Source organism: Oncorhynchus keta, chromosome 30, assembly GCF_023373465.1.
Source record: "Oncorhynchus keta strain PuntledgeMale-10-30-2019 chromosome 30, Oket_V2, whole genome shotgun sequence".
NCBI lineage: Eukaryota > Metazoa > Chordata > Actinopteri > Salmoniformes > Salmonidae > Oncorhynchus > Oncorhynchus keta.
In genome coordinates, this window is record NC_068450.1 from 48,593,119 (window position 1) to 48,620,567 (window position 27,449).

General features: G+C 43.3%; 1 protein-coding gene across 1 annotated transcript in view; it reads right to left on the reverse strand.

Annotated features, from left to right (window-relative positions):
• Window positions 1-9,633: 9,633 nt before the first annotated feature.
• The window catches only part of LOC118363123 (cholecystokinin receptor-like), a 39,045-nt gene continuing 21,229 nt past the window's right edge, over window positions 9,634-27,449 (reverse strand). The window contains exons 3-5 of the mRNA XM_035743827.2: window positions 23,633-23,894; window positions 19,924-20,051; window positions 9,634-19,505 (exon numbers count right to left, since the gene is read on the reverse strand). Of these exons, the coding sequence (XP_035599720.1) occupies window positions 18,931-19,505; window positions 19,924-20,051; window positions 23,633-23,894 (965 nt within the window). The 3' untranslated portion in view covers window positions 9,634-18,930. The remainder of the gene's footprint in view (window positions 19,506-19,923; window positions 20,052-23,632; window positions 23,895-27,449) is intronic.

Sequence of the window (27,449 nt, forward strand, 5' to 3'; positions counted from 1 at the left end):
GACCAAAAAATATGAAGTCAGCAGGAGAGGACACTACGCCCATGGAGGTGGAGGAATGTGTGGAATGGATCGCACTGTCCAGAATATGGATCGCTGGGAGAGACAGCGCCACCACCACCACATCCCGGAATCTCCCTTGACCGCTTTTTCCCCTCCGGAACCGAAGATCCATTTATCCCTACCCACGGGATACAACGGAGATACTGCCGCCTGCCAGGGTTTCCTCCTGAAGCTGAACTTGTATCTGGCCACGGTCTTCCCAGTACCATCTGACCGTGAGAAGAGTTACGCCCTCGTCTCATGCCTCACCGGGAAAGCCCTGGAATGGGCCAGCGCTGTGTGTAGAAAGGAGGATGCGGCGTTGGACCATTTTGAGGAGTTCACCCGCCAATTCCGGATAGTATTCAACCATCCACCCGAAGGCAAAGCAGCGGGTGAGCTCCTCTATCATCTGAGGCAGGAGAAGAGGAGTGCACAGGAGTTTGTTTTGGAGTTTAGGACTTTGGCTGCCGGCGCTGGATGGAGCGACAGGGCCCTGATCGACCATTACCGTTGTAGTCTACTTGAGGACGTCCGTCGGGAGCTGGCCTGTAGAGACACCACCCTCACCTTCGACCAGCTGGTGGACATGTCCAACAAGCTGGACAACATGCTGGCTACTCGTGGATGTCTAGATCGGGGTCTGGTTGTTCCATCCTCCCGCACCCTCTCTCCCGAACCTATGGAATTGGGAGGGATGTTGCGCAGGGAGACCGGAGGGGGTTCCCGCTCGAGCACCATTCATGGTCGCAGAGGGCACACTGCTGGTCGGTGCCGGGTTGGTTCCTCTGGGAATAGAGAAGGCAGGCAGGGCATTCTGGCATCACCCCAGGTGAGTAGGCACCATTGTCATCCAGAGCCCTCTGTTGCACTAATGTTTGTCTCGGTCTCTTTTCCTGATTTTTTCCCCCTGCATTCCCAGTATAAGGCGCTAGTAGATTCAGGTGCGGCTGGGAATTTCATTAATAAAAGTTTAGCTCATAGTTTAGGGATCCCTATTGTTTCTGTGGATATGCCTTTCCCTATTCATGCCTTAGATAGTCGACCATTAGGGTCAGGGTTTATCAGGGAGGTAACCGCACCTTTGTGTATGATAACGCAGGAGGGTCACAAGGAGAATTAGTCTTTTCCTTATTGATTCTCCTGCCTATTCTGTGGTGCTAGGCCTACCCTGGTTAGCTTGTCATAACCCCACTGTTTCTTGGCCACAAAGGGCTCTCATGGGGTGGTCCAGACCAGGTCTCCAACGTGCGCATTCCCCCCTGAATATGCCGATTTGGCTCTCGCCTTCTGTAAAAAGAAGGCGACTCAATTACCACCCCATCGACGGGGGGATTGTGCGATAGATCTCCTGGTAGACGCTGCCTATCCCAAGAGTCACATGTGTCCCCTGTCGCAAGCGGAGACGGAGGCTATGGAGACATATGTCTCTGAATCCCTGCATCAGGGGTTCATTCAGCCATCCATTTCACCCATCTCTTCGAGTTTCTTTTTTGTGAAAAAAAGGATGGGCGGTTTACGCCCGTGCATTGATTATCGAGGTCTAAATAAAATCACAGTGAAATATAGTTACCCGCTACCTCTGATCAATACGTTTATTGAGTTAATGCACGGGGCACGCTTTGATCTCAGGAGTGCGTACAATCTGGTGCGTATTCGGAAGGGTGATGAGTGGAAGACTGCATTTAGCACCACCTCAGGCCATTATGAGTACCTTGTCATTCCATATGGGTTGATGAATGCTTCATCAGTTTTCCAATCATTTGTAGATGAGATCTTCAGGGACCTGCACGGGCAGGGTGTAGTGGTGTATATCGATGATATTCTGATATACTCCGCTACACGCGCCGAGCATGTGTCCCTGGTGCGTAGTAGGGTGCTTGGTCGCCTGTTGGAGCATGGTCTATATGTCAAGGCTGAGAAATGCTTGTTCTTCCAACAATCCATCTCCTTCGTAGGGCATCGGATTTCCACTTCAGGAGTGGAGATGGAGAGCGACCGCATTACAGCCGTGCGTAATTGGCCGACTCCAACCACGGTAAAGGAGGTGCAGCTTTTTTTAGAGTTTGCCAATTACTACTGGAGGTTTATCCGGAGTTTTGGTCAGGTGGCTGCTCCCATTACCTCACTGCTAAAGGGGGGCCCGGTGCGCTTGCAGTGGTCGGCTGAGGCGAACAGGGCTTTTGGGCACCTGAAGACTCTGTTTACCTCGGTGACTGTGTTGGCTCATCCGGATCCCTCTTTGCCATTCATAGTGGAGGTGGACGCATCCGAAGCTGGGATAGGAGCAGTGCTCTCTCAGCGTTCGGGTACGCCACTGAAACTTCGCCCCTGTGCTTTCTTTTCGAAGAAGCTCAGCCCAGCGGAGCAAAACTATGATGTGGGGGACCGAGAGCTGTTAGCTGTCGTAGAAGCCTTGAAGGTGTGGAGGTATTGGCTTAAGGGGGCTAAACACCATTTTCTCATCTGGACTGACCATCGCAATCTAGAGTACATCCGGCAGGCGAAGAGACTGAATCCTCGCCAGGCAAGGTGGGCCATGTTTTTCACTCGTTTTGTGTTTACTCTTTCTTACAGACCAGGCTCCCAGAACGTTAAGGCAGACGCATTGTCTCGGCTGTATGACACAGAGGAGCGATCCATGGATCCCACTCCCATACTCCCAGCTTCGTGTTTGGTGGCGCCTGTAGTGTGGGAGCTGGACGCGGACATTGAGCGGGCGTCACGTGCAGAGCCCTCTCCCCCTGAGTGTGCAGCTGGTCGTCTGTACGTTCCGTCTGCTGTCCGCGACCGATTGATCTATTGGGCTCACACGTCACCCTCCTCTGGTCATCCTGGGATAGGTCGGACGATGCGCTGTCTTGATGGGGGGTACTGGTGGCCCACTTTAGCTAAGGATGTGAGGATTTATGTTTCCTCCTGCTCGGTGTGCGCCCAGTGCAAGGCTCCTAGACACCTGCCCAGAGGTAAGCTACAACCTCTACCCGTTCCTCAACGGCCGTGGTCGCACCTGTCAGTGGATTTTTTGACTGATCTTCCACCTTCACAGGGTTACATCACGATCCTGGTCGTTGTGGATCGGTTTTCGAAGTCCTGTCATCTCCTCCCTTTGCCCGGTCTCCCTATGGCCGTACAAACTGCGGAGGCCCTGTTTACACATGTTTTCCGGCACTATGTGGTGCCTGAGCATATAGTGTCTGATCGGGGTCCCCAGTTCACATCAAGGGTCTGGAAGGCGTTCATGGAGCGTCTGGGGATCTCGTTTAGTCTTACCTCAGGTTTTCACCCTGAGAGTAATGGGCAGGTGGAGAGAGTTAACCAGGATGTGGGTAGGTTTCTGCGGTCTTATTGCCAGGATCGGCCGGGGGAGTGGGCGAAGTTCGTGCCCTGGACAGAGATGGCTCAGAACTCACTACGTCACTCCTCCACTAACCTTACCCCTTTTCAATGTGTATTAGGGTATCAGCCGGTTCTGGCTCCTTGGCATCAGAGCCAGACCGAGGCTCCTGCGGTGGACAATTGGTTTTGGCGCGCTGAGGAAACCTGGGAGGCAGCCCACATCCACCTTCAGCGCGCCATAAGGCGCCAGAAAATTGGTGCAGACTGTCGCCGCCGTGAGGCCCCAGTGTTCGCACCAGGGTACAGGGTCAGGCTCTCGACCCGAAACCTGCCCCTCCGCCTGCTCTGCCGGAAGCTGGATCTGCGGTTTGTGGGGCCGTTTAAAGTCCTGAGGAGAGTGAACGAGGTATGTTATAGGTTACAACTGCCCACTAATTACCGTATTAACCCCTCGTTCCATGTGTCTCTCCTCATGCCGGTGGTGGCTGGGCCGCTCCAGGAGGCTGAAGTGCGTGATGTTCCTCCGCCTCCTCTAGACATCGAGGGGGTCCCGGCGTACTCTGTTCAATCCATTTTGGATTCGAGATGTCGGGCGAGGGGCCTTCAGTACCTCGTGGACTGGGAGGGTTATGGGCCGGAGGAGAGATGCTGGGTTCCGGTGGAGGACGTGTTAGATCCTTCCATGTTATCAGAATTCCACCGTCTCCATCCGGATTGCCCTGCACCTCGCCCTCCGGGTCGTCCCCGATTAACTTTTAATAAGAAACACCTGTTAACTGAATTGCATTCCACCTCATGCAGCAGGTTGAGAGAATGCCAAGAAGGTGCAAAGCTGTCATCATGGAAGAGGGTGGCTACTTTGAAGAATCTCAAATATAAAATATATTATGGATTTATTTAAAGCTTTTTTGGTTACTATATGATTCCATGTGTGTTGTTTCATAGTTTTCATGTCTTCACTATTATGCTACAATGTAAAAAAAATGTCAAAATAAAGAAAAGCCCTGTGATGAGTAGGTGTGTCCAAAACTTTTGACTGATTTGTAATGTAATAATAGTAGACGGCTCTACTCCAAATAAATACCTGCTTGCACTTACGTTTACTTGTAAATGAAGTCCATTCATTTATCCTTCTGAGTAAAGACATCAGTGACTGGACTATAAAACTCCTCCCTGTTTGACCATCAATTTTAGAAGTCTCGGTCTCGATGGAGAAAATGTCAAGGGATGAGAGTTGTCCTTTATCGGTCCAGTTTTTACTATAAATTCATATTTGTTTCAGCGCAGAAAATAACCTCTGTAACAACAGCTGGTATAGTGAGGACCAACTGCAGTAACTTTGTCACCTAGGTAAGAGTGTGTGTGAGGTCATCCTGGAACAACAAGCTGAGGAACTGTCCAGGTGAATGTCTCGTACCATTTGTGAACTGTACAATCTGACAAGATCATGTTGACTCCAATGCTTCCCACAGTTGTGTCAAGATGGCTGGACCATTCTTGATACCCACAGGAAACCCAGCAGCATTGAAGTTCCTGCACCTGGCACCTACTGCCATACCCCGTTCAATGGTACTGGTCTTTCCCATTCACCTTCGGAATGGCACACCTACACGATCCGTGTCTCAATAGTCTTAAGGCTTAAAAATCCTTCTTTAACCTGTTTCCTCCCCTTCATCTACAGTGATCAATAAGGGACCATAGATTTCACCTGGATTCACCTGGTCAGTCTATGTCATTGAAAGAGCATGTGTTCATAATGTTTTGTACACTCACTGTGGTTGCCCCTGGGCCTCTTTCCCTTGGCCTGTTTGATGAGCTGGCACTCTCATCGTTGCCTCATGTTTACTTCGGTAGCAGGTGGCATTATTTAATTTGATCTTTCAAAATCTCACGGTTCTCATTTACCTTTGCATTGTGCATGCTGATGTTCAATCTATGTTATTCATTCAATGCCAGATCTATCTGTGAGCTGCCAAATGTCTTAAGAGCTATCTGCCTTCGGATGTGAGACACACATTTCTCATACTTGTTGAGTGCTATAGGCAAGTTGTTCAAGATGCAGTAACCGGTTCTTGTCCACACACTGTTGCTGGTGGGGAAAAGAAGGCAGGGAAAGCAGTAGTCGGCTGCTAGCACCGCAGCCACAGAGCCAGTCTTTCCATTGTTACCACTAAGATTGAAATAATTGTGTATTTTCTGTCCCTTCCTTGATGTAGGTCCCCAAGCTCAGTTGTTGTTGTTCTTTCATCCTTTATCACCCATGGCCCTATTTTGCTAGAAAATCCAACTTTGAAAATGGGTTCAGATACAATGTTAGCCATCCTGCCTATCCTCCTGCCTATCCCGTTATTTGTTTCACGCCAATATACCTGCACACTTATTATTTGAGTGCAAGGAAAATAAATTATACATGCTGACAAATGAAAGGCTGCGAAGCTCTCTGCCTGCCTTTTACCGTCTGTTAGCTGGCAGTATAAGGTAGAAGAACGCATGCACAAGTCATGTCAATGCTTCACATTGAGTTTGGAGTTTTAAGGGTGGGAGAAAGGCACACGGCGAGGCTGTCTTTCCCCTGGCCTCCTTAAGCATTTTGTTCCAGACCACCGCAAATTTGGAAGTACTAGTTCAGAAATCTATTTTTTTCAAGCAGAAAAGACATGAAGATAACAAAATGATTGATCAAATTAATAATTTTTATTACAGTTATTTTATCATTCATTTTAACATCACTGATATATCCCTTAAATCAGCAGTTGTTTTACACATACTTAAATAATACATCAAATCTGGTTGAATTCAGCTCCACAAACACTATACTAACAAACCTTTTTAGCATCTAATGTATAGTACCTTTTGTTCTCCTGCTTTCTTTTCTCCAAACCACGTCACTAAAGTAAATTCAGACTGAGACGGAATATGGAGCGTTTATCGTCAATGCAGCCTCTGCGAACATTGCAGCGCTGAACTTGAGCAATACAGATTGAATCGAGAACCTTAGAAAGACGGAGAGGGAAAGAGAGAGAAGAGCAAACATTTTCAGAAAAAGAGAGGGAGAAAGGAGAGAGAGAGAGAGAGAGGAGGAAATCTAAATAAGAAAGAGAGAAAGAGAGAGAGAGAGGAATACAGTGGCTTGCGAAAGTATGTTTCCTATTTTGTTGCCTTACAACCTGGAATTAAAATTGATTGTTGGGGGGTTTGCATAATTTAAATTACACAACATGCCTACCACTTTGAAGATGGAAAATATTTTTATTGTGAAACAAACAAGAAATTAGACCAAAAAAAAGCGCGCATAACAATTCACCCCCCCCAAAGTCAATACATAGAAGAGATATCTTTTGTAGCAATTACAGCTGCAAGTATCTTGGGGTATGTCTCTATAAGCTTGGCACAACTAGCCACTGGGATTTTTGCCCATTCTTCAAGGCAAAACTGCTCCAGCTCCTTCAAGTTGGATGGGTTCTGCTGGTGTACAAGCAATCTTTAAATCATACCACATATTCTCAATTGGATTGAGGTCTGGGCTTTGACTAGGCCATCCCAAGACATTTAAATGTTTTCCATTAAGCCACTCAACTGTTGCTTTAGCAGTATGTTTAGGGTCATTGTCCTGCTGGAAAGTGAACCTCTGTCCTCGTCTGCAATCTCTGGAAGACTGAAACAGGTTTCCCTCAAGAATTTCCCTGTATTTAGTGGCATCCATCATTCCTTCAATTCTGACCAGTTTCCCAGTCCCTGCTGATGGGCAAATTCCTTGATCTGTCCAGAGTACCTTCTTCCATATGTTTAGGGAGTCTCCCACATGCCTTTTGGCGAACACCAAACATGTTTGCTTATTTTTCTTCCATAAAGTCCAGCTCTGTGGAGTGTACGGCTTAAAGTGGTCCTTATGGAATGTGAATTTTGGTGGGCGGCCCTCTCTTGGCAGGTTTGTTGTAGTGCCATATTCTTTCCATTTTTTAATAATGGATTTAATGGTGTTCGTGGGATGTTCAAAGTTTTGAATAATAATATTTTATAACCCAACCCAGATCTGTGCTCGTCCACAACTTTGTCCCTGACCTGTTTGGAGAGCTCCTTGGTCTTCATAGTGCCACTTGCTTGGTGGTGCCCCTTGCTTCGTGGTGTTGCAGACTCTGGGGCCTTTCAGAACAGGTGTATATATACTGAGATCATGTGACAGATCAATTGACACTTGCACACAGGTGGAATTTATTTAACTAATATTGTGACTTCTGAAGGTAATTAGTTGCACCAGATGTTATTTAGTGGCTTCATTTCAAAGGGGGTGAATACATAATGCTTGCATCACCTTTCCGTTTTTCATTTTTTATAATTATTTGAAACTTTATTTTTTAATTTCACTTCACTAATTTGGACTATTTTGTGTATGTCCATGTTAATGTAATTTCATAATTCCAATATGTTTTCATTAATTGAATTCTCTTAGTCTATTGAGGAGGGAAGATTCTTATTTGCATAAAATAGACAGAGACCAGTCTAATCAAAATTAGATAATATTATTTATTCTCGGAGTGCGCTGCCATGTAACCACGAACAACAGTTTATATACAAAATATGACGTCATAGGTTATAAATTGTCCTTTCTCCCAACAGTTCAAAAGTTTATTCCCACCCCTTCTCTCTCTCACTCCAGACACACAATTAAATTGAAATAAACTTCTGAAGTCTTCATCCATCACCATTCAGCAGACAGTTCCAGCTAATGGAAAACCTAAGAAAACACACACTGCCTTATCTAAACATCCCAGAGCTAAGTTGAGTCGGTTCAACCATAGGATAACGACCCTTTTTGCTTAGTTAAAAACCCACAATTCCAGTCCTCTACAACCTGGCTGGAATGGTATTTATTTTATTTTATTACCCCCTGTTTCATGCTCCACAATCCCTTCCTTATGAATTAATATTATTAATCAGATATAATAAAACAGAGTAGAGTTTAATTAGTTATAGTTCTATTGAAAATATACATATTGTTTAGTAATTATTCATAAAACAGTCCATTACACGAAATCCAAATAAAACATCTATTTAAATTACAGGTTGTAATGCAACAAAATAGGAAAAAACGCCAAAGAGCTGAATACTTTTGCAATTCACTGTATATACAGAAATTAGAGAAGAAGAGAGGGGAGAACAATTTATATAGAAAAGGAGAGTGGGGTACACCTGAGAGTGGGTCAGGGCCCGGAGAGAGATGAATGAGCCTTTCTGTCTGTCTAGGTAGGCTGATTGGGAGAGTGAGAGTCTATTTGCTTGGAGTGCTGGATCTGACATGAGTAATGTACCCTGGAGCGGCCCACAGACATAACACATGGGGATGGAGGCAGAGGAGTAATAATGGCATCTATTCCAAACGTGTTTTGTTTGTGTAACATTATAGAAAAATACATACTATTTACTGTTTAGAGGTAATGGGGAAAAAAGGTTAATATGCTTCATTATTGACATCATGTCATGTCGCTATTGAAATCCATTGTGCATTACACCTGAATCTACTCTGGAAGATTTGACAGGTTTAAGAATATGACAAATATCAGCCTAATGATAATATGCCATGTGCTTTGACAAAACGTATTTATTCTTTAAACTTTATGCCGCACTCAATACCTTAATAACATACTCTGCTCAAATAACGAAACACAATTTCAAACACCTGCTGAAAGACAAGCTATGACTAGTTGCATCCCGATATCATCTCTGGCACTCTTGGGAATTGCTTTTATTGTGATGGGACCAGTGTCTTTGATAGATAACTTTTGGAAATATATTGCTCCAGTTTTATGAGTAAAGTAGTCTGAGGGAAAAAGTTTGTTACTATGGCAATAAATTCTATAGCGGTTCTTTTTTTTCTTTTTTTCTTTTGTTATCCCTTCTTTTCCTATACCATACCTCTCTGAAAGTCCTGTTCCATTCAACAATGAGCTTTCCCCAGTCAGTGTTGGGAAAAAAACCTTCAAGTGAAAAGGGTAAAAGAAAGTAGTAGAAAGAGAAAATCGACAAGCATTTCCAACATTGACCAAAATGGGGTCAATTGAGGATTGAGAAACACATATCTGAAGATTCCCATTGTCAGAAAAATGTGTGGATGAGCAAGTGGAATCTCATGCATTATTTATGCATACACACACACACGCACGCACGCACGCACGCACGCACGCACGCACACACACACACACACACACACACACACACACACACACACACACACACACACACACACACACACACACACACACACACACACACACACACACACACACACACACACACACACACACACACACACACACACAAATATTGCCAAAAAACACTCTCCCGCACACCCACACAAATTGTATCCAGCCACACTGGTCACGTAAAACACATTTGATATAATGGACGTGATACTGATATTTTTGTGATGCAACAGTTTGTCTTCACAATTTTTTGTACACAATCATTGTGTGTTGTCTGTTTTGTCAAATGAGTTGTACATCAGTTGTACAAACCGAGTGTTTATGCCCTTCACCTGAGGGGGTACCACGTCAAATGGGAGCTTTTGAGACCTGGCCCTGATGTTAGCATGAAATACCGGCCTCTATAGAGTGAACCAATGAGCTCTATTTAGTGTTGACCTCACGCAAAATCTTTCACAGGCCTATAAACGGACACACGAGAGAACCTGTTTTATGGTAGCAGCAACCAGAGAAGTTACATCAAATGAGGAGATACTGTTCAGTGCTGGTGGAATTCAAATTCCCATGAACACGTACACACCCGTAGGTCTATGCATGCACACTATGGTACACACAGCCACAGACATGTGTGTACGTATGCACACACACACACACAGACAGAGACACACACACACAAAAACACAGTGTACATTTAATGACAGACCGCCTATCTGAGTTGCCCAAACATTTATTGTTTTTTAAATATAATTTGACATGAAACACAAATAAACACAGAAACCTGAAAACATTACAAAGTGGGGAAGCTAACCAGAATCCTGAAAACATTGCAAAGTGACACTAACATTTTACAGATAATAATTTACACCAAATAATTTACACCAAAAGCTGGCCTGGCATGGACAAATCAGATGGATACAGAAAATAATGCAGTATAACGCTATCAAAAGTTAATGGCAGTCAGTTGCTCAGACTTGATGGTTGCAGTTACTTAAATACTTCAAGGATTCAACCAAGTAAGAATGGAACCATGTACAAAAGTATCTTATTTATCCACATGTGTTAGCTGTCATTCAAACTGCACGAAAGGGAAAAATGTGTTTAGGCATTAACTGAGTAAGTGTTAAGGTCTAGGTTAAGTTTAGGTATTAGGGTTAAGGTTAGGCATTAATTCTGAATGGTTAAGGTTTGGTAAAGGGTTAAAACACAAAAGAAATGCCTAACACTGGGATTGAACCTGTGATTTCTTGGGGCCATAGCGCATAGTTTTAGCTTATCCTCCTCCCCAATGCCCTAGCTTGTTGCGATCCGACCAAATTAGCAGGCACTCGCGTTGCTCCTAGTCGACGGTTGGAAATTGCAATTATAAACACGAAGAATTTCAATGATTTTACTGAGTTACAGTTCATATAAGGAAATCAGTCAATTGAAATACACGCATAAGGCCCTAATCTATGGATTTCACACGACTTGGCAGGGGCACAGCCATGGGTGGGCCTGGGAGGGCATAGGCCCACCCACTGGAGAGCCAGGCACACCCACTGGGGAGCCAGGCCCAGCCAATCAGAATGAGTTTTTCCTTACAAAAGAGCTTAATTACAGACAGAAATACTCCTGTCTGGGTGGCTGGTCTTAGACCATCCTACAAGGTGAAGAAGCCAGATATGGAGGTCCGGGACTGGCGTGGTCTGCAGTTGTGAGGCAGGTTGGAAGTACTGCCAAATTCATTAAAACGACCTTGGAGGTGGCTTATGGTAGATAAATGAGCATTCAATTCTCTGGCAACAGCTCTGGGGGACATTCTGGCAGTCAACATGCATGCTCCCTCAAAATTTGAGATTTCTGTGGCATTGTGTTGTGTGACAAAATTGTACATTTTAGAGTGGCATTTTATTGTCCTCAGTACAAGTTGTACCTGTGTAATGATCATGCTGTTTAATCAGCTTCTTGATATGCCACATCTGTCAGATGGATGGATTATCTTGGCAAAGGAGAAATGTTCACCAGCAGGGATGTAAACACATTTTTGTGCAATATTTTAGAGAAATAAGCTTTTAAGTGCATATGGAAAAAATCTGGGATATTTTATTTCATCTCATGAAACATGGGACCAACACTTTACATGCTGTGTTTGTTTTTCCCCAGTATAATTTGGCTTGCTATAACATAACCTTACCATTCCAAAAATGGGTTGATGGTGTGTCATCCACTAGAGCTTGGGCTCAAACATTCATCATGCGTTTCTCTACTCATCAGAGAGCAAGATGATGAATGATCCGCTCTTACTCCTATCTCAATCATTCAAAATCCTCCAAAATATGGGAAGATTGTGTGAAAATTGTTTTTGAAAAATGTGTCTCTATAACACACATTTGATATAATGTAAAAATGACTTCCCAAGATTAATCACAGAAACTTTTATACAGTAAACAGAACCATAGAATGACTCACATAATGCATATGATGTCAGCATCTTTCGAAAATATGCTATTGGCTTACTATTATTTGGCGGAAATTATACATCAAATCACATTTAGATTCCCATTTATCCTGTATTAAATCAATTGCAGTTAATTCGATTTCATATAATACTTTCAGAAGTTTGTTTAAGTGGGTGGGTGTCGTGTAAAGTGAGAGGCCATCCTATCGTCTCTAAACACAGAACATCAGCCATCGTTTTCCTTTCATTTCCAGACGATTCTGCATATTGAATCGTCACCGTTTGTTGTCTGCCAAGAAGTGATCAATTGCGCACGTCCGACATTTGTGTTGGTCTGTCTTGGTGCTTTGGTTTGCAAAGCAGCATGTCCTGTATTAAGAATATAGTTTTCACTTGTTGTATAAATTGTCAGTCTGGTTTTGTGTGCAAGATTACTTTTCAATCAGGTTTTCTATCTCCCATTCTCCCTCCATCCAAGACACACTGGCACTGCTGTGCAAAACCAAGCTACCCCTGAATGAACTATCAGTAAAGCCACTATCATTTAATACTGTCTTAAATCAAGTTCTCATTTGGACTACATTGCATGCATTACTCTGTCAATGCGAATAACAAGAAGGAATAGAGCAAAGAAAAACAGCGATAGATCCTTAACTAAATAAAAAAGCAGGCATCACCAGACTAAGAACAAATGATAGACAAAGACAACAAGGCAGTTTAATCATGTATTGTAAATGAATAAAGTCCCCTAGGTAATTTAGTTGGTGCCACGTGGTACCTTGAAACGTACAAGACAATTATTGGAAAACGAGGCGAGACCAAGATTGTTTGTCCATGGCGCCTGTATTTTTCTTATTTTAACACCTATTTAAAGAAGAGAGACATGGAGTTTATCCTGAATAAATGCTCTCACAGGAACAAGTGACATGTTCACCTCGTCTAGGTCCATTTCAATTTTACATTTCCATTAAGGGTGCCATGTTGACTTTAGAGTTTCTGGAATCAGCCACAGACATTTTAACACCAGGGTCTTATTCTCGGTCCCATTTCCGATTACCAGGAGCCATTTCTTCAACTACATTAGAGAATTGTGTTCGAGTTTTTATATCTTGGAGGATAAGAACCTAACATTAAAATGTTATTTGTAGTTATTGTTGGCTTTGCCCTCTTAGCTCCATCTATATCTAGCAATAAACTATTGCTCTTACAAAGGCAGGGGAAGGTTTGTAATTTGGGGAAAAAATATAAAGAAATAAAGATGTTTTTTAAAGAAAGACAGATTTTTAGTCATAACGTTGTTGTGAATGGTTATTTATGGTCCTCATACGTACAACATTCGTGAAGCTGACACCACAATTGAGAGACACACCACACAATGATATGTTTGCTAATCATATCGTGTGTAGGGATGAAGTTTAGATTAACACTAATTAAACAGAGTATTAAAATGGATATTGGCTTTTTGTAACCGGGACAGAGGATCATAACAATAGGAACAGATTGTAGATAAACAAGGTCAAATTGAGGCCAGGGAGAGCAGCAAACGATACTAAGTGTGGTGCATGCTACTCCACGCTGATCAACGAAGAGAGAGACAGACAAGTGATGAATTCCCTGTAAAACTTTACGTAAAGCCTGCAGTTATAATGCATTGTAGGGCTCATAATACTTATAAAGCATTTCACCAACAGGCTATAGGTAGAGTGTTACCGAATTCCCTCCCAGGCGTTTGTCATACCAAGATTAAGAGACACCTACGATTGAACAATGTCTTTTACAAGGTATGTGCGAGTTTATGCATGTGCTCATTGGAGTCAAATAATCTCCTAAAGTCTCTGTGACATACTGTTATCGAACACGGACCATAAGCATATCACAGCAGTGTCTCTATTGCGTTCATATATTCAACGCCTCTCTGCTGAGAGAGAAAAGGTCTAAGGGGGATAAGGTTAGAACATGGAAAGAGGCCTATTTTCATTTCCTAAGGGGAGGAAAAGTAAAGGTGAAACATCGAGGGCATTGAAATTGTATAATTGTGTAATCCTGCATAGGATTTAGCTCTGATCCTTTGTGTGTGTGTGTGTGTTGTGTGTGTCTGTATGTGTGTGTCTGTGCGTGCGTGTGCACTGGCGTGGAAATAAATAAGCATGTAATGTGTGTGACCTTCTGTGCATTTTGGATTTCATGGGGTTTCTGCACATTTTGGGTTTCATCGGTTCATTACTTCATTTGACTGTGTTATGATTATTCTAAGCAGTACTGATGAGACAGAGGCTGTCCTAATATGGACACCGTAAAGCAGCATAATCTAAATGGTGTCAGTTCTTTGCTACACTGTGGATTGTTGGAAAGTATAGTGTATTACCAGACACTAAAAGGAGGATTTAGTCCTTTCCATGGCACAGTCAATAATACAGTCAATAATACAGCTATTTGTAAACATGTTTAAGATGAGGAAGCAATGAGATCCGCATTGCAGGAGCTCTCCAAAATACAGCTGTTTATCTATAACCATAAAATCGAAGTTTTGAGCATGTCTAAAGCTGAGCACGATCAATTTGCCTCTGCTACGGTTGGTGGGTGAGGACATGGGGTGGGTGAGTACACTGCAGAGAAACTCAAGCATGAAGGTTGACTTGGACTAAAACAGCTTTTCTGTACCATGTATAGCCAGAACACCGTTGAGCAAAGAGCAAGTCCACCTGCGGTATACAGACCAATCACATAATGCATGGATGGATCTGAAACATTGCAATTTGCAAACAGGTACATTGAAACATATTCTTAGCAGGAATTTTCCTTCGGACCATGAAATAACAAAGCAAATACTTGCTACAGCAGGTACAACATGGTTTTTCATATGTTCAACGCGAGGATGGTAGATACACTGTGGCTGTGGTACCTTCCCTCAATAAAAAGCTTCAACAGCATTTCAGAGGAGGTAATAACTGTCTGTGGAAAACAGCTTTACCGGATATTTCACACAAGATTTATATGTTTGTAATTGCAACATGTTCCATGTATTTGAATGGACTTGATAACCTCTTTCCAATACATTTGAAATGTATTTCGTGAAAAAATAACCTCCACTCCAAACAAGCGTTTTAGCTGTTTGTGAAAGCGAAGGCGGAATAGAATGCATATAACATGGTACAATTCGGGGCCTCCTGAGTGCCGCAGTGGTCTAAGGCCCTGCATCGCAGGCTATGTCACAACCAGCTGTGACCGGGAGTCCCATAGAGTGGCGCACAATTGGCTCAGCGTCGTCCAGGTTAGGGGAGGGTTTGACCGAGGGCGCATTACTTGGCTCATCATGCTCTAATGATCTTTGTGGTGGGCTGTGCGCCTGCAGGCTGACCTCAGTCGTCAGTTGAACAGTGTTTGGTGCAGCTGGCTTCAAGGTTAAGCAGGTGGGTGTTAAGGAGGGCACTTTGGCGGGTCATGTTTTGGAGGATGTACGACTCGACCTTCGTCTCTCCCGAGCCCTTTGGGGAGTTGCAGCGATGAGGCAAGATTGTAATTGGGAGTAAAAGGGGGTGAAATACGAAAATATGTAATAATTTAATTTGTGTTCAAATTAAATGTGCTATTGTGTAATTATAGTATTTCCAACTAGTTTTAAACATATACTGTACATTTCCGGTAGGGAGCTATAAGACACCAACCACCAAGCTACTGTATCAATAGTCTTTGGGTGACAGATCTTCTATGTTTGCCTGGTTACCCATCCACATCTCCGGCCAAATGCCACACCCACTAAAGTTTTGGAATTTTGCCTTCTTAAATGCGAACAAAGTCAAACCGTTCTGGTTGGCCCTAGAAACCGATGGGTTGGGCCTATACACATCTTCACGTCAGCACAAACGACTTCCAAAGTAGTAGGTTCAGACTGATGTACGGAGCGATTGATAGACCAGCAAAATTAAATTCAGGATGAGTAATCAGACAACTTCTACATTGAGTGTATAAAACATTAGGAACACCTTCCTATTAAGTTGCACCCCCTTTTGCCCTCAGAACACCCTCAACTCTTTGGGGCATGGACACTACAAGGTGTTGAAAGCATTCCAAAGGGAGGCTGCCCCATGTTGACTCCAATGCTTCCCACTGTTGTGTCAAGCTGGCTGGATGTCCTTTGGGTGGTGGACGATTCTTGATACACACGGGAAACTGTTGAGCGTGAAAAACCCAACAGCTTTGCAGTTCTTCACACAAGGCACTTAAATCTTTTGTCTTGCCCATTCACCCTCTGAATGGCACACATACACAATGTTTTGTACACTCAGTGTATGTGGTCGTATGCTCTCTTTTCCTCATTGTGTGATACAGTTTGGCATTGATTTATAAAAACAATAAAAAATACGGAAACATTTACATTACATATACAGCACACACACATTTAAGTACTACATAAAATATCAACATTCCATTTTGTATTTGAAATACCTTGTATGTTCAGGTAATCAGTCCTATAAATAAACCGCACATACAGTGGGTATCATAAGTATTCACACCCCTTGGATTTTTTTTTGTCGTTGATCTACACGTTGATCTACACATAATACTCCATATTGTTAAAGTGAAAAGAGAAGTCTACAAATGTGTACAAATGAACTGTGTGTACAAAGGAAAACCTAAATAACTAAAATATATTTGTTGCATAAGTATTCACCACCTTTGTTTAGGCAAACCTAAATCAGTTCAGTAGTAAAATATATGGACTAACTGTGTGAAATAACAGGGGTTGGCATAATTTTTTTATGACTATCCCTTCCTCTGTCCCCCATACATACAACATCTGTAAGGCCCCTCAGTCAAGTATTGAATTTAGCACAAACTCAACTACAAAGACCAGGAAGCTTTTTGAAAGCCTCATAAAGAAGGGCAGTGATTGATGGATGGGTAACAATAACAAGTCTGACATTTAAGCTTAATCAAGTTTTCTCAAAGCGTGCAGTGTATAATGTCAGAACATCTGCGGTCTCAGCCGCTGCCTGTCACCAAGGGAGTACTCCAAGGCTCAATTTTAGGCCCCATACTCTTCTCAATTTACATCAACAACATAGGTCAGGCAGTAGGCAGTAGGAAGCTCTTTCATCCATGTACTGTATATGCATGATACAGCCCCTCCTGATTTTGTGTTAAACACTCTAAAACAAAGATTTCTTAGTGTCCAACATGCTTTCTCTGCCATTATCCTTATTTCTGAACGGCACACATACACAATGTTTTGTACACTATGGGCCTTATCCTATCTTTTCCCAACAAAGGTCATATGGTTTGGTAAGAAGAAGGCCCCTCTCCCGACAGGTGTGATTACTACCTCTGAGGGTTTAGAGCTTGAGGTAGTCACCTCATACAAGTACTTTGGAGCATGGCTAGACAGTACACTGTCCCTCTCTCAGTGCATATCAAAGCTGCAGGCTAAAGCTAAATCTAGACTTGGTTTCCTCTATCGTAATCGCTCCTCTTCATCCCAACTGCAAAACTAACCCTGATTCAGATGACCATTTTACCATTGCCAGATTACGGAGATGTAATTTATAGATCGGCAGTTAAGGGTGCTCTCGAGCGGCTCGATGTTCTTTACCATTCGGCCATCAGAAATGCCACCAATGCTCCTTACACATCACTGTACTCTATACTCCTCTGTAAACTGGTCATATCTGTATAACCGTCGCAAGACCCACTGCTTGATGCTTATTTATAAAACCTTCTTAGGCCTCACTCCCCCTATCTGACATAGCCTCCGTCCCCGCAGGAGGCCTTTTGCCTTGTAAATTAGAATTTATTCTTAACTGACTTGCCTGGTTATGTAAAGGTTAAATACATCAAATAAAAAAGTTAACAATTATGCTGTTGATTATGTTTTAAACCACCCAGACACATAAAAGATACAGTTGACCTAATGAAATGAGCTGCAGAACAGGAAGAAAACTGCTCAAGGATGTCACCATGATAAAACCGTTGATGATTTTAAAACAGCTACAGATTTAAATGGCTGTGATGGGAGAAAACGGAGGGTGGATCAAAAACATTGTAGTGACTCCCCAATAACGACCTAGATGACAGCGTGAAAAGAAGAATGCAAACATACAGAATAAAACATGCATACGTATGCAACAAGGCACTAAAGTAATACTTGAAAAAAAACATGGCACAGGAATACACTTTTTGACCTAAATGCAAAGCCTTATGTTAGTGGTAAATCCAATAAAACACACAATTGACTAAATGCCACCTTATTTTCAAGTATGGTGTTGGCTTCATCATGGTATAGGTATGATTGACAAAAATAAATGGGATGGAGCTGAGCACAGGAAAAACTGCTTAAGTCTGCTTAATACCAGACACTGGGAGAGGAATTCACCATTCCGTGGAACAATAACCTACAACACAAGGCCAAATCTACACTGGAGTTGCTTACCATGAAGACAGTGAATGTCCCTGAGTGGCCCAGTTACAGTTGACTTAAATCTGCTTGAAGATGTATGGCAAGACTTTAAATTGATGTCTAGTCATGATCCCCAAAGGTGTCAGGAGGGTGAATACTTATCAAATCAATATATATTAGTGTTTTATATATAATATATATTAGTGTTTTATTTTTCATTAGACATTTTCTTCCACTTTGACATTAGAGTGCCTTGAGTAGATCGTTGACAAAAAAAATGTAAATTAAATACATTTTAATCTCAGTATGTAACACAATAAAACGTGAAGAAATCAGGAGCGAACAAGCAAAGAAAATGCACAAGCATTCTGTCATTTGCCATCCCTGGTCACAACTACCTGTGTACCCACTGCTACAGCCCCCTGTGTTCCCCTATACAGGGTCCATATTAGGAAGAGGTCCTGCAGAGAATGAGGCTGTCCTAATATGGACACTGTACCCCTAGCCCCCTTCACAAAGAATCAGTAGGTCCCCGCGGTGCTCACTGTGGTATAACTGATCTTGGACATGGACAAAGGACCCATAGTCCCCGTCACTGTCATCTCATCATCCCCGCCGTTCCGCCTCTCCCGGCGGCGCCGACAGCAGGGCGGACGGCTGTGGGCGAAGGTGGTGAGCAACGCCTTGCGGAAGCGTGTATTCATAAAACAATAGATAACGGGGTTGACGCACACCGATGTGTAGCTCAATAGGTGGATGAACGAGATGGGTGCCCCCGAGAGGAGCCGGTGGGCTGAGCTGATGTGAAATGCCTTCCACGTGTTGGCCGTGTACAGGGGCATCCAGCAGAGGAAGAAGAGAATGGCAGTGATAATGAGCATGCGGATCACACGCTTCTTGGCCAAGAGTTTAGCCTCCGAGGTATTGCTTCGAGGGTGCTCGGCGGACACTTTGGGTTTAGGAGGGGCCGGAGTAGGGGTGGTGAGGGTGGACAGCTCCATGGATGGTGGCTTCTTCGTTATCTGGATGTAGCAGCCATCATCGTCTGTGTCGTTGTTGCTGGTGGTCACAGTGGTGTTTACGCCATTCTTCAGTGCTGTGGAATGTACATGGAAGTGTGTAAGTGGGTCTGAATTGGGTGTAAGTGTGTAGGTGAGTAAGTGTGTAGGTTGAAGACAGAGCACATTACTAATAATAGAATGGGAAAAGAGTTGGTGACATAAGCCTGCATTGTGGGGAACATGCATTCACAAATAAACAGGCTTTATGAGAAAATAGTTACTGTATGAATGCAAAACCCTTATTCTGGCCCCAGCCTTACCAGCCTTTTTAAAAACCATAATCCTAGTCCTTGCCCTCATTGCTTCTGCCCAGCACCACCCTATTTCAAAACCCCAACCCCAATCCCTAACCCAAAACCTCAACTTCATGTACATAACTTTCTATTTGTGAGAAACAAATTAGTTGTTCAATCATATCCATGGCAGGAGATACATGTGGTGTAGGAGTCTCACAACTGTTCTCTCTGTTTTGGTCCAGCTCAAACTTCATCCCCCGGTACAGCTCTCTGGAGATGAGTCCATAGGCAACGATCATCACAACCCCAGGGATGAAGAACAAGATTAAAAGCAACAGCATGTACCTTAGAAAAAAGGAGAGAAAGAAAGAGGGAAAGAGAAGGAAACATGGAGTGATTGAAAAAGAGGGAAATTGAGAGAAAAAGGTAGGGAAATTGAGAGAAAAGGGGAGGGAAAGAAAGAGGGAGAGAAAGACAGAGGTAAAGAGGGACAGGAAGCCAGACAGGAAGAGAAAAAAGTTACTTTGATCATTGTGGTAATAAAATAAAATAATATTTCTATGGAGGTAATTAACATTTTTCCAATTATCTTCACATCAATGCGGATACTATCAACTTGGCCGTGTACAAAAAAAGTACAAATCCACTATTGTTCATTCCACACACTTTGAGAATTAGTAGAGAGGAAGCCTTTATTTTGCGTTGTGTGAAATTCTAATGGGTGCGTGGGTGTTTTCCTCTGAACATCCTCCATGGATGGTTCATTTTTAATCTCCCATCAGCCTTTGCAGCAGGTTAGGCTCTCATTCATTCATTCATTAATGCAGCCCCTGATACTCAAAGCTTTTCATCAGTACTCTGTTTGATAGTGGGTCACACATCAGGGATTGGGGGACAAGCGGTGACAGGAAGGAAGGACATACAGAGAGGCAGTAAATAGATGAGGTTTCGGTTCATCTTTTGTTTAGTCTTTGATCCTTATTCTCTATTGTCAGAGAAGAACATGGAAAGGGGCGAGGAGCAAGTGCTATACTAATACTTCTATTTCACATTATTTGACAATTCTTCATGGCCGGCATCATAAGTAAGTATAATTAGACACGCTGATTCAATAGCCAATTTGGGGAGTAGCCCATAATGGACTCAAATAGTCCCTGTGACTGTCAGTCCAACACCTTAGCCATTACACCAAAGAGGTCACCAAAAGTACAAAAGTACTAAGGTCACAAGTTATATTTCAATAGCATATTTTCTGAAGTATATTGTAATAATTCAAAAATGATAGGTATTATATTGTGTGTGCTTGTTGATTACATATACTGTCACTGCTGCTTTGATCATTTTTTGAATATCAATACAAATTAAAATATAAATCCTATTAAAATGATTTTGCCTGCCATTGTTAAGAGAAATTGTGCATTCGGAAAGTATTCAGACTCCTTCCCTTTTTCCACATTTTGTTAGGTTACAGCCTTATTTTAAAATGGATTAAATGACCAAAAATACTCAGAAATAACAATAAATCCTCAGAAATGTTTGCAAATCTATATAAAAAAATATATATTCAGACCCTTTGCTACGAGACTTGAAATTGAGCTCAGGTGCATCCATTCATCATCCTTAAGATGTTTCTACAACTTGATTCCACCTGTGGTAAATTAAATTGATTGGACATGATTTGGAAAGGCCCACACCTGTCTATGTGAGGTCCAACAGTTGACAGTGCATGTCAGAGCAAAAACCAAGCCATGAGGTCAATGGTCCGTAGATCCCGAGACATGATTGTATCGAGGATACCAAAACTTTCTGTAGCATTGAAGGTTCCCAAGAACACAGTGGCCTCCATCATTCTGAAATGGAAGAAGTTTGGAAACACAAAGAAATGGAAGAAATTTGGCCGCCAGGTCAAACTGAAGAATAGTGGGAGTAGGGCCTTGGTCAGAGAGGTGACCAAGAACCCGATGGTCACTCTGACAGATCTCCAGTTCCTCTGTGGAGATGGGAGAACCTTTCAAATGGACAACTATCTCTGCGGCACTCCACCAATCAGGCCTTTATGGTAGAGTGGCCAGATGGAAGCCACTTCTCAGTAAAAGGCACAAGACAGTCTGCTTGAAGTTTGACAAAAGGCACCTAAAGGACTCTCAGACCATGAGAAACAAGAATCTCTGGTCTGATGAAATCAAGATTGAACTCAATGGCCTGAATGCCAAGCGTCAAGTCTGAAGGGAACCTGGCACCATCCCTACAGTCATGTTTTTCACCGGCAGGGACTGGGAGACTAGTCAGGATCGAGGGAAAGATGAACGGAGCAAAGTAAAGAGAGATCCTTGATGAAAGCCTGCTCCAGAGTGCTTAGAACCTCAGACTGGGGCGAAGGTTCACCTTCCAACCGGACAACGACTTTGAGTACACAACCAAGGCAATGCAGGAGTGGCTTAGCTGGGCAGTAACATCACAGATCTTGAGAGGATCTGAAGAGAAGAATGGGAGAAACTCCTCATATAGGTGTGCCAAGTTTGTAACACCATACCCAAGAACACTCAAGGCTGTAATAGCTGCCAAAGGTGATTCAACAAAGTACTGAGTAAAGGGTCTGAATACTTACGTAAATGTGATATTTACGTTTTTATTTATTTATGCAAAAAAGTTTTTTGCTTTGTTATTATGGGGTATTGTGTGTAGAATGCTGAGGGGAAAAATGATTTAATACATTTTAGAATAAGGCTGTAATGCAACAAAATGTGGAAAAATTCAAGATGTCTGAATACTTTCAGAATGCACTGTAGATCCCCAAAGGACTCGTAGGGTTGTAGTGTAAAAGAAAAACAAGTAAAGTCTGGAAAGGTTTTAACAGGCTGCAATCAGTGAACAACTACAATTCAAGTAGTAAGGTCTGCAGAGAGAGAGCTTATTTAGTGTAAAAGATAAGAAGTATGGTCTGGAGGAGAGAGACGAGAGAGCTGTATAAGGCTGGGGAGAACCCCTGGAGAATGTCAATCTTCCTGTAATTGCTCTACTCCACAGTCTCTCTGGTTGTTTATGGGCAAATTGATGAATAGTCCTCTGTGCCCAAACTTAACAGTAACAGTTTCTACAGAAAAAGCCGAAACTTGAACTGCAGATGCAGATATATTCTAGCGATACTACTAATCGTCGACCAGTAAACTGCTGGTCTTTAGACAGTAATTACCTTCTAAAACTGCTTCGCTAGCCCTGAGTCAATGCGAACTACTCCGGCTAATTTACATTTACATTTAAGTCATTTAGCAGACGCTCTTATCCAGAGCGACTTACAAATTGGTGCATTCACCTTATGACATCCAGTGGAACAGCCACTTTACAATAGTGCATCTAAATCTTTTAAGGGGGGTGAGAAGGATTACTTTATCCTATCCTAGGTATTCCTTAAAGAGGTGGGGTTTCAGGTGTCTCCGGAAGGTGGTGATTGACTCCGCTGTCCTGGCGTCGTGAGGGAGTGTGTTCCACCATTGGGGAGCCAGAGCATATATATATAATTGCTTTGCCTTAGATGTTGCTGTGGTGCTCCGAAATGTCCGGCTATGACGATTCTGTTCAGTCTTGCAGGGGGAAGGCATTACTTTTGGGCAAATTGAATATAAGTGGAAATATAATGAAAACAGCATGAAATGCTTCATTGCTTCCCTGATCAGAAATGTGGGGAAAAAAACAATTTATTTTGAAACAAATCTATTCAATAAAAGCAATCAAACATAAAAACAGACCGAACAAACTCAAGATACTTTTTTGTACAATGGACTGGCAATCTATGTTCCTTTGATAACGGCTTACTTTGAAAATACCTCTTGAGAACTGACTTAATTATAGCGTCAGGAAACTCAGGGACCGGTCAGAAACCAGTTCTGACCACTGCACTAGAGGTCTCCAGTCAGAAACTCACTCACCACATCTGTTCCACCCCACCGCTTGGCCATTCCAGGCGGCACATGTGTCCCGTAGTTCGGTCGAGTTTGGGGAAGGACTTGAGGTGGCTGAACACTGGATAGGGCACCATCATGACCAACGACAACACCCAGATGGCGGCGATGACCCGGTAGGCATGGGAACGAGTCTGCCACACTCGCGACTTCAGTGGGTTGCAGATGGCGCTGTACCTCTCGATTGCTATGGCGACCAGGCTGAAGGTGGAGATGCTGACGGAGAGCCCTATAGGAATGCAGGGAAGGGGTAGGGGTCAATAAGAGAGATTAAAATGACTATCAACAGTGATCAGACCTGGGTTCAAATGGTACTTGTTTTCTGTCTGGAGTGCCTGATGGACGGGGTTTAAACTTTTGAGACAATTACATTGTCTCCATTGAGCAAGGGAAGTTCAATTAAGCAGGAAAAATATTTTAATTAAGGAAAACAAATACTATATTACCAGGTTTGATAGTGATAAACATCTTCTATGTATTTGAGCAGGCTTGCCACATCAGAGAGATGCTCGTAGGCCACCAAAAAAGTAAAGACAAATGGTAAAACCTCTAGCTTATAATTAAGTAAAGACACGAAGAGCATTACATTTCAGACAAATAGCGCCACACTGATGGAATCACACCATTGTCGTCCTGTCCTGCTCAATGTTAGATTTCTAGATTACCTAAATACTCACACAGAATTACATAAACACACACACACAGGATAGATTATAGGTTGATTACTTCAATAATTCAATGAAAAGTCCATGGTGGACTAACCCAGTATGACGGCTTGTTACACAATGAAAGGGAGGGGCAAGATAAAGAGAGCGGGAGAGACAAAGAGAGTGGGCTGGTACATACATGTGGAAACTATGCTGATGAGAATAAATACTTTGCACATGAACGACTGCTCATTCAAAAATAACAATATACAGGAACACAAGTCCTTCTGTTCACCGGACCTAGAATTCCTCAAAATCAAATGTCGTCCCTATTATCTCCCACGAGAATTCATATTGGTAATTGTCACTGCGTTGTATATCCCCCCCGAGTCAACACCACAACGGCCCTCGAGGAACTCCACTGGACTCCATGCAAACTGGAAACCATATATCCGGAGGCTGCATTTATTGTAGCTGGGGATTTTAACAAAGAAAATTTGAGAACAAGGCTACCTAAATTCTATCAGCATATTGATTGTAGTACCCGGGCTGGCAAAACACTGGATCACTGCTTCTCTAACTTCTGCCATGCATACAAGGCCCTCCTCTGCCCTTCATTTGGCAAATCCGACCTCGACTCTATTTTGCTTCTCCCCTCCTATAGGCAGAAATTCAAACAGGATTTACCCGTGACAAGAACCATTCAACGCTGGTCTGACCAATCAGAATCCACGCTTCAAGACTGTTTTGATCACGTGGACTGGGACATGTTCCGGGCAGCCTCAGAGAATAAAATAGATGTCTACGCTGATTCATTGTGTGAGTTTACAAGGATGAGCAAGTGAGAGGTTGTTCCCACTGTGACCATTAAAACCTACCCTAACGAGAAACCATGGATAGATGGCGGCATTCACGCAAAACTGAAAGCGCGAACCACCACATTTAACAATGGAAAGATGACCGGGAATACGGCCGAATACAAACAGTGTAGTGATTCCCTCCACAAGGCAATCAAACAAGCTAAATGTCAGTTTAGGGTCAAAGTGGAGTCGCAATTCAACGGCTCAGACACAAGACGTATGTGACAGGGTCTACAGGCAATTACGGACTACAAATAGAAAACCAGACACGTCACGGACACATACTGTACGTCTTGCTTCCAGACAAACTTAACACCTTCTTTGCCCACTTTGAGGATAATACAGTGCCAACGTCGTGGCCTGCTACCAAGGACTATGGGCCCCCCCTCCTTCTCCGTGGCCGACGTGAGTAGAACATTTAAACGTGTTAATCCTCGCAAGGCTGCAGGCCCAGACGGCATCCCCAGCCGCGTCCTCAGGGCATGCGCAGACCAGCTGTCTGGTGTGTTTACGGACATATTCAATCAATCCTTATCCCAGTCTGCTGTTCCCACATGCTTCCGAGGGCCACCATCGTTCCTGTTCCCAAGAAAGCTAAGGTAACTGAGCTAAACGACTACCGCCCCGTAGCACTCACTTACGTCATCATGAAGTGCTTTGAGAGACTAGTCAAGGACCATATCAACTCCATCCTACCTGACACCCCAGACCCACTCCAATTTGCTTACCGCCCCAATAGGTTCACAGACGACACAATCGCAACCACACTGCACACTGCCCTAACCCATCTGGACAAGAGGAATACCTATGTGAGAATGCTGTTCATCGACTACAGCTCAGCATTTAACACGATAGTACCCTCCAAACTCGTCATCAAGCTCGAGACCCTGGTTCTCGACCCCACCCTGTGCAACTGGGTACTGGACTTGGGGCCGCGCCCAGGTGGTGAGGGTAAGTAACAACATCTCCACTCCACTGATCCTCAACTCTGGGGACCCACAAGGGTGTGCTGTGAGCTCCTCTCCTGTACTCCCTGTTCACCCACAACTGCGTGGCCATGCTTGATTACCAACAATGACGATACGGCCTACAGGGAGGAGGAGAGGGCCCTCGGAGTGTGGTGTCAGGAAAATAACCTCACACTCAACGTCAACAAAACAAATGATGATTGTGGACTTCAGGAAACAGCAGAGGGAGAACTCCCCTATCCACATTGACGGGACAGTAGTGGAGAGGGTAGTAAATTTCAAGTTCCTCAGCGTACACATCACGGGGAAACTGAATTGGTCCACCTTCACAGACAGCGTGGTGAAGAAGGCGCAGCAGCGCCTCTTCAACCTCAGGAGGCTGAAGAAATTCGGATTGTCACCAAAAGCACTTACAAACTTCTACAGATGCACAATCAATAGCATCCTGTCGGGCTGTATTACCGCCTGGTACGGCAACTGCTCCGCCCACAACCGTAAGGCTCTCCAGAGGGTAGTGAGGTCTGCACAACGCATCACCGGGGGCAAACTAGGAAGGACATAAATATCATCAAGGACAACAACCACCCGAGCCACTTCCTGTTCACCCGCTATCATCCAGAAGGCGAGGTCAGTACAGGTGCATCAAAGCAGGGACCGAGAGACTGAAAAACAGCTTCTATCTCAAGGCCATCAGACTGTTATACAGCCACCACTAATATTGGGTGGCTGCTGCCAACATACTGACTCAACTCCAGCCACTTTAATAATGGAAATTGATGGGAATTGATGTAAAAATGTATCACTAGCCACTTTAAACTATGGCACTTTATGTTTATATACCCTACATTACTCATCTCATATGTATATACTGTACTCTATACCATCTACTGTATATTGCCTATGCCGTTCTGTACCATCACTCATTTATATATCTTTATGTACATATTCTTTATCCCTTTACACTTGTGTGTATAAGGTAGTAGTTGTGGAATTGTTAGGTTAGATTACTCGTTGGTTATTACTGCATTGTCGGAACTAGAAGCACAAGCATTTCGCTACAATCGCATTAACATCTGCTAACCATGTGTATGTGACAAATTTGATTTGATTTGATTTATCTCAGTCAATCATGGCTAGTGAGAAAGTTGCTGTCTTTTTCTGTGGCTAAACCACCTTGGCTTGAAATGTAATACTTTCATTTGCATTTACAGATGGCATACACGTTTGTTATTACGGCACATTAAAGTTCCAATGTTCCAGAAGGGATTTCTGCCCAAAAAATGCATTTTGATAAAAAAATAAGTTAAAA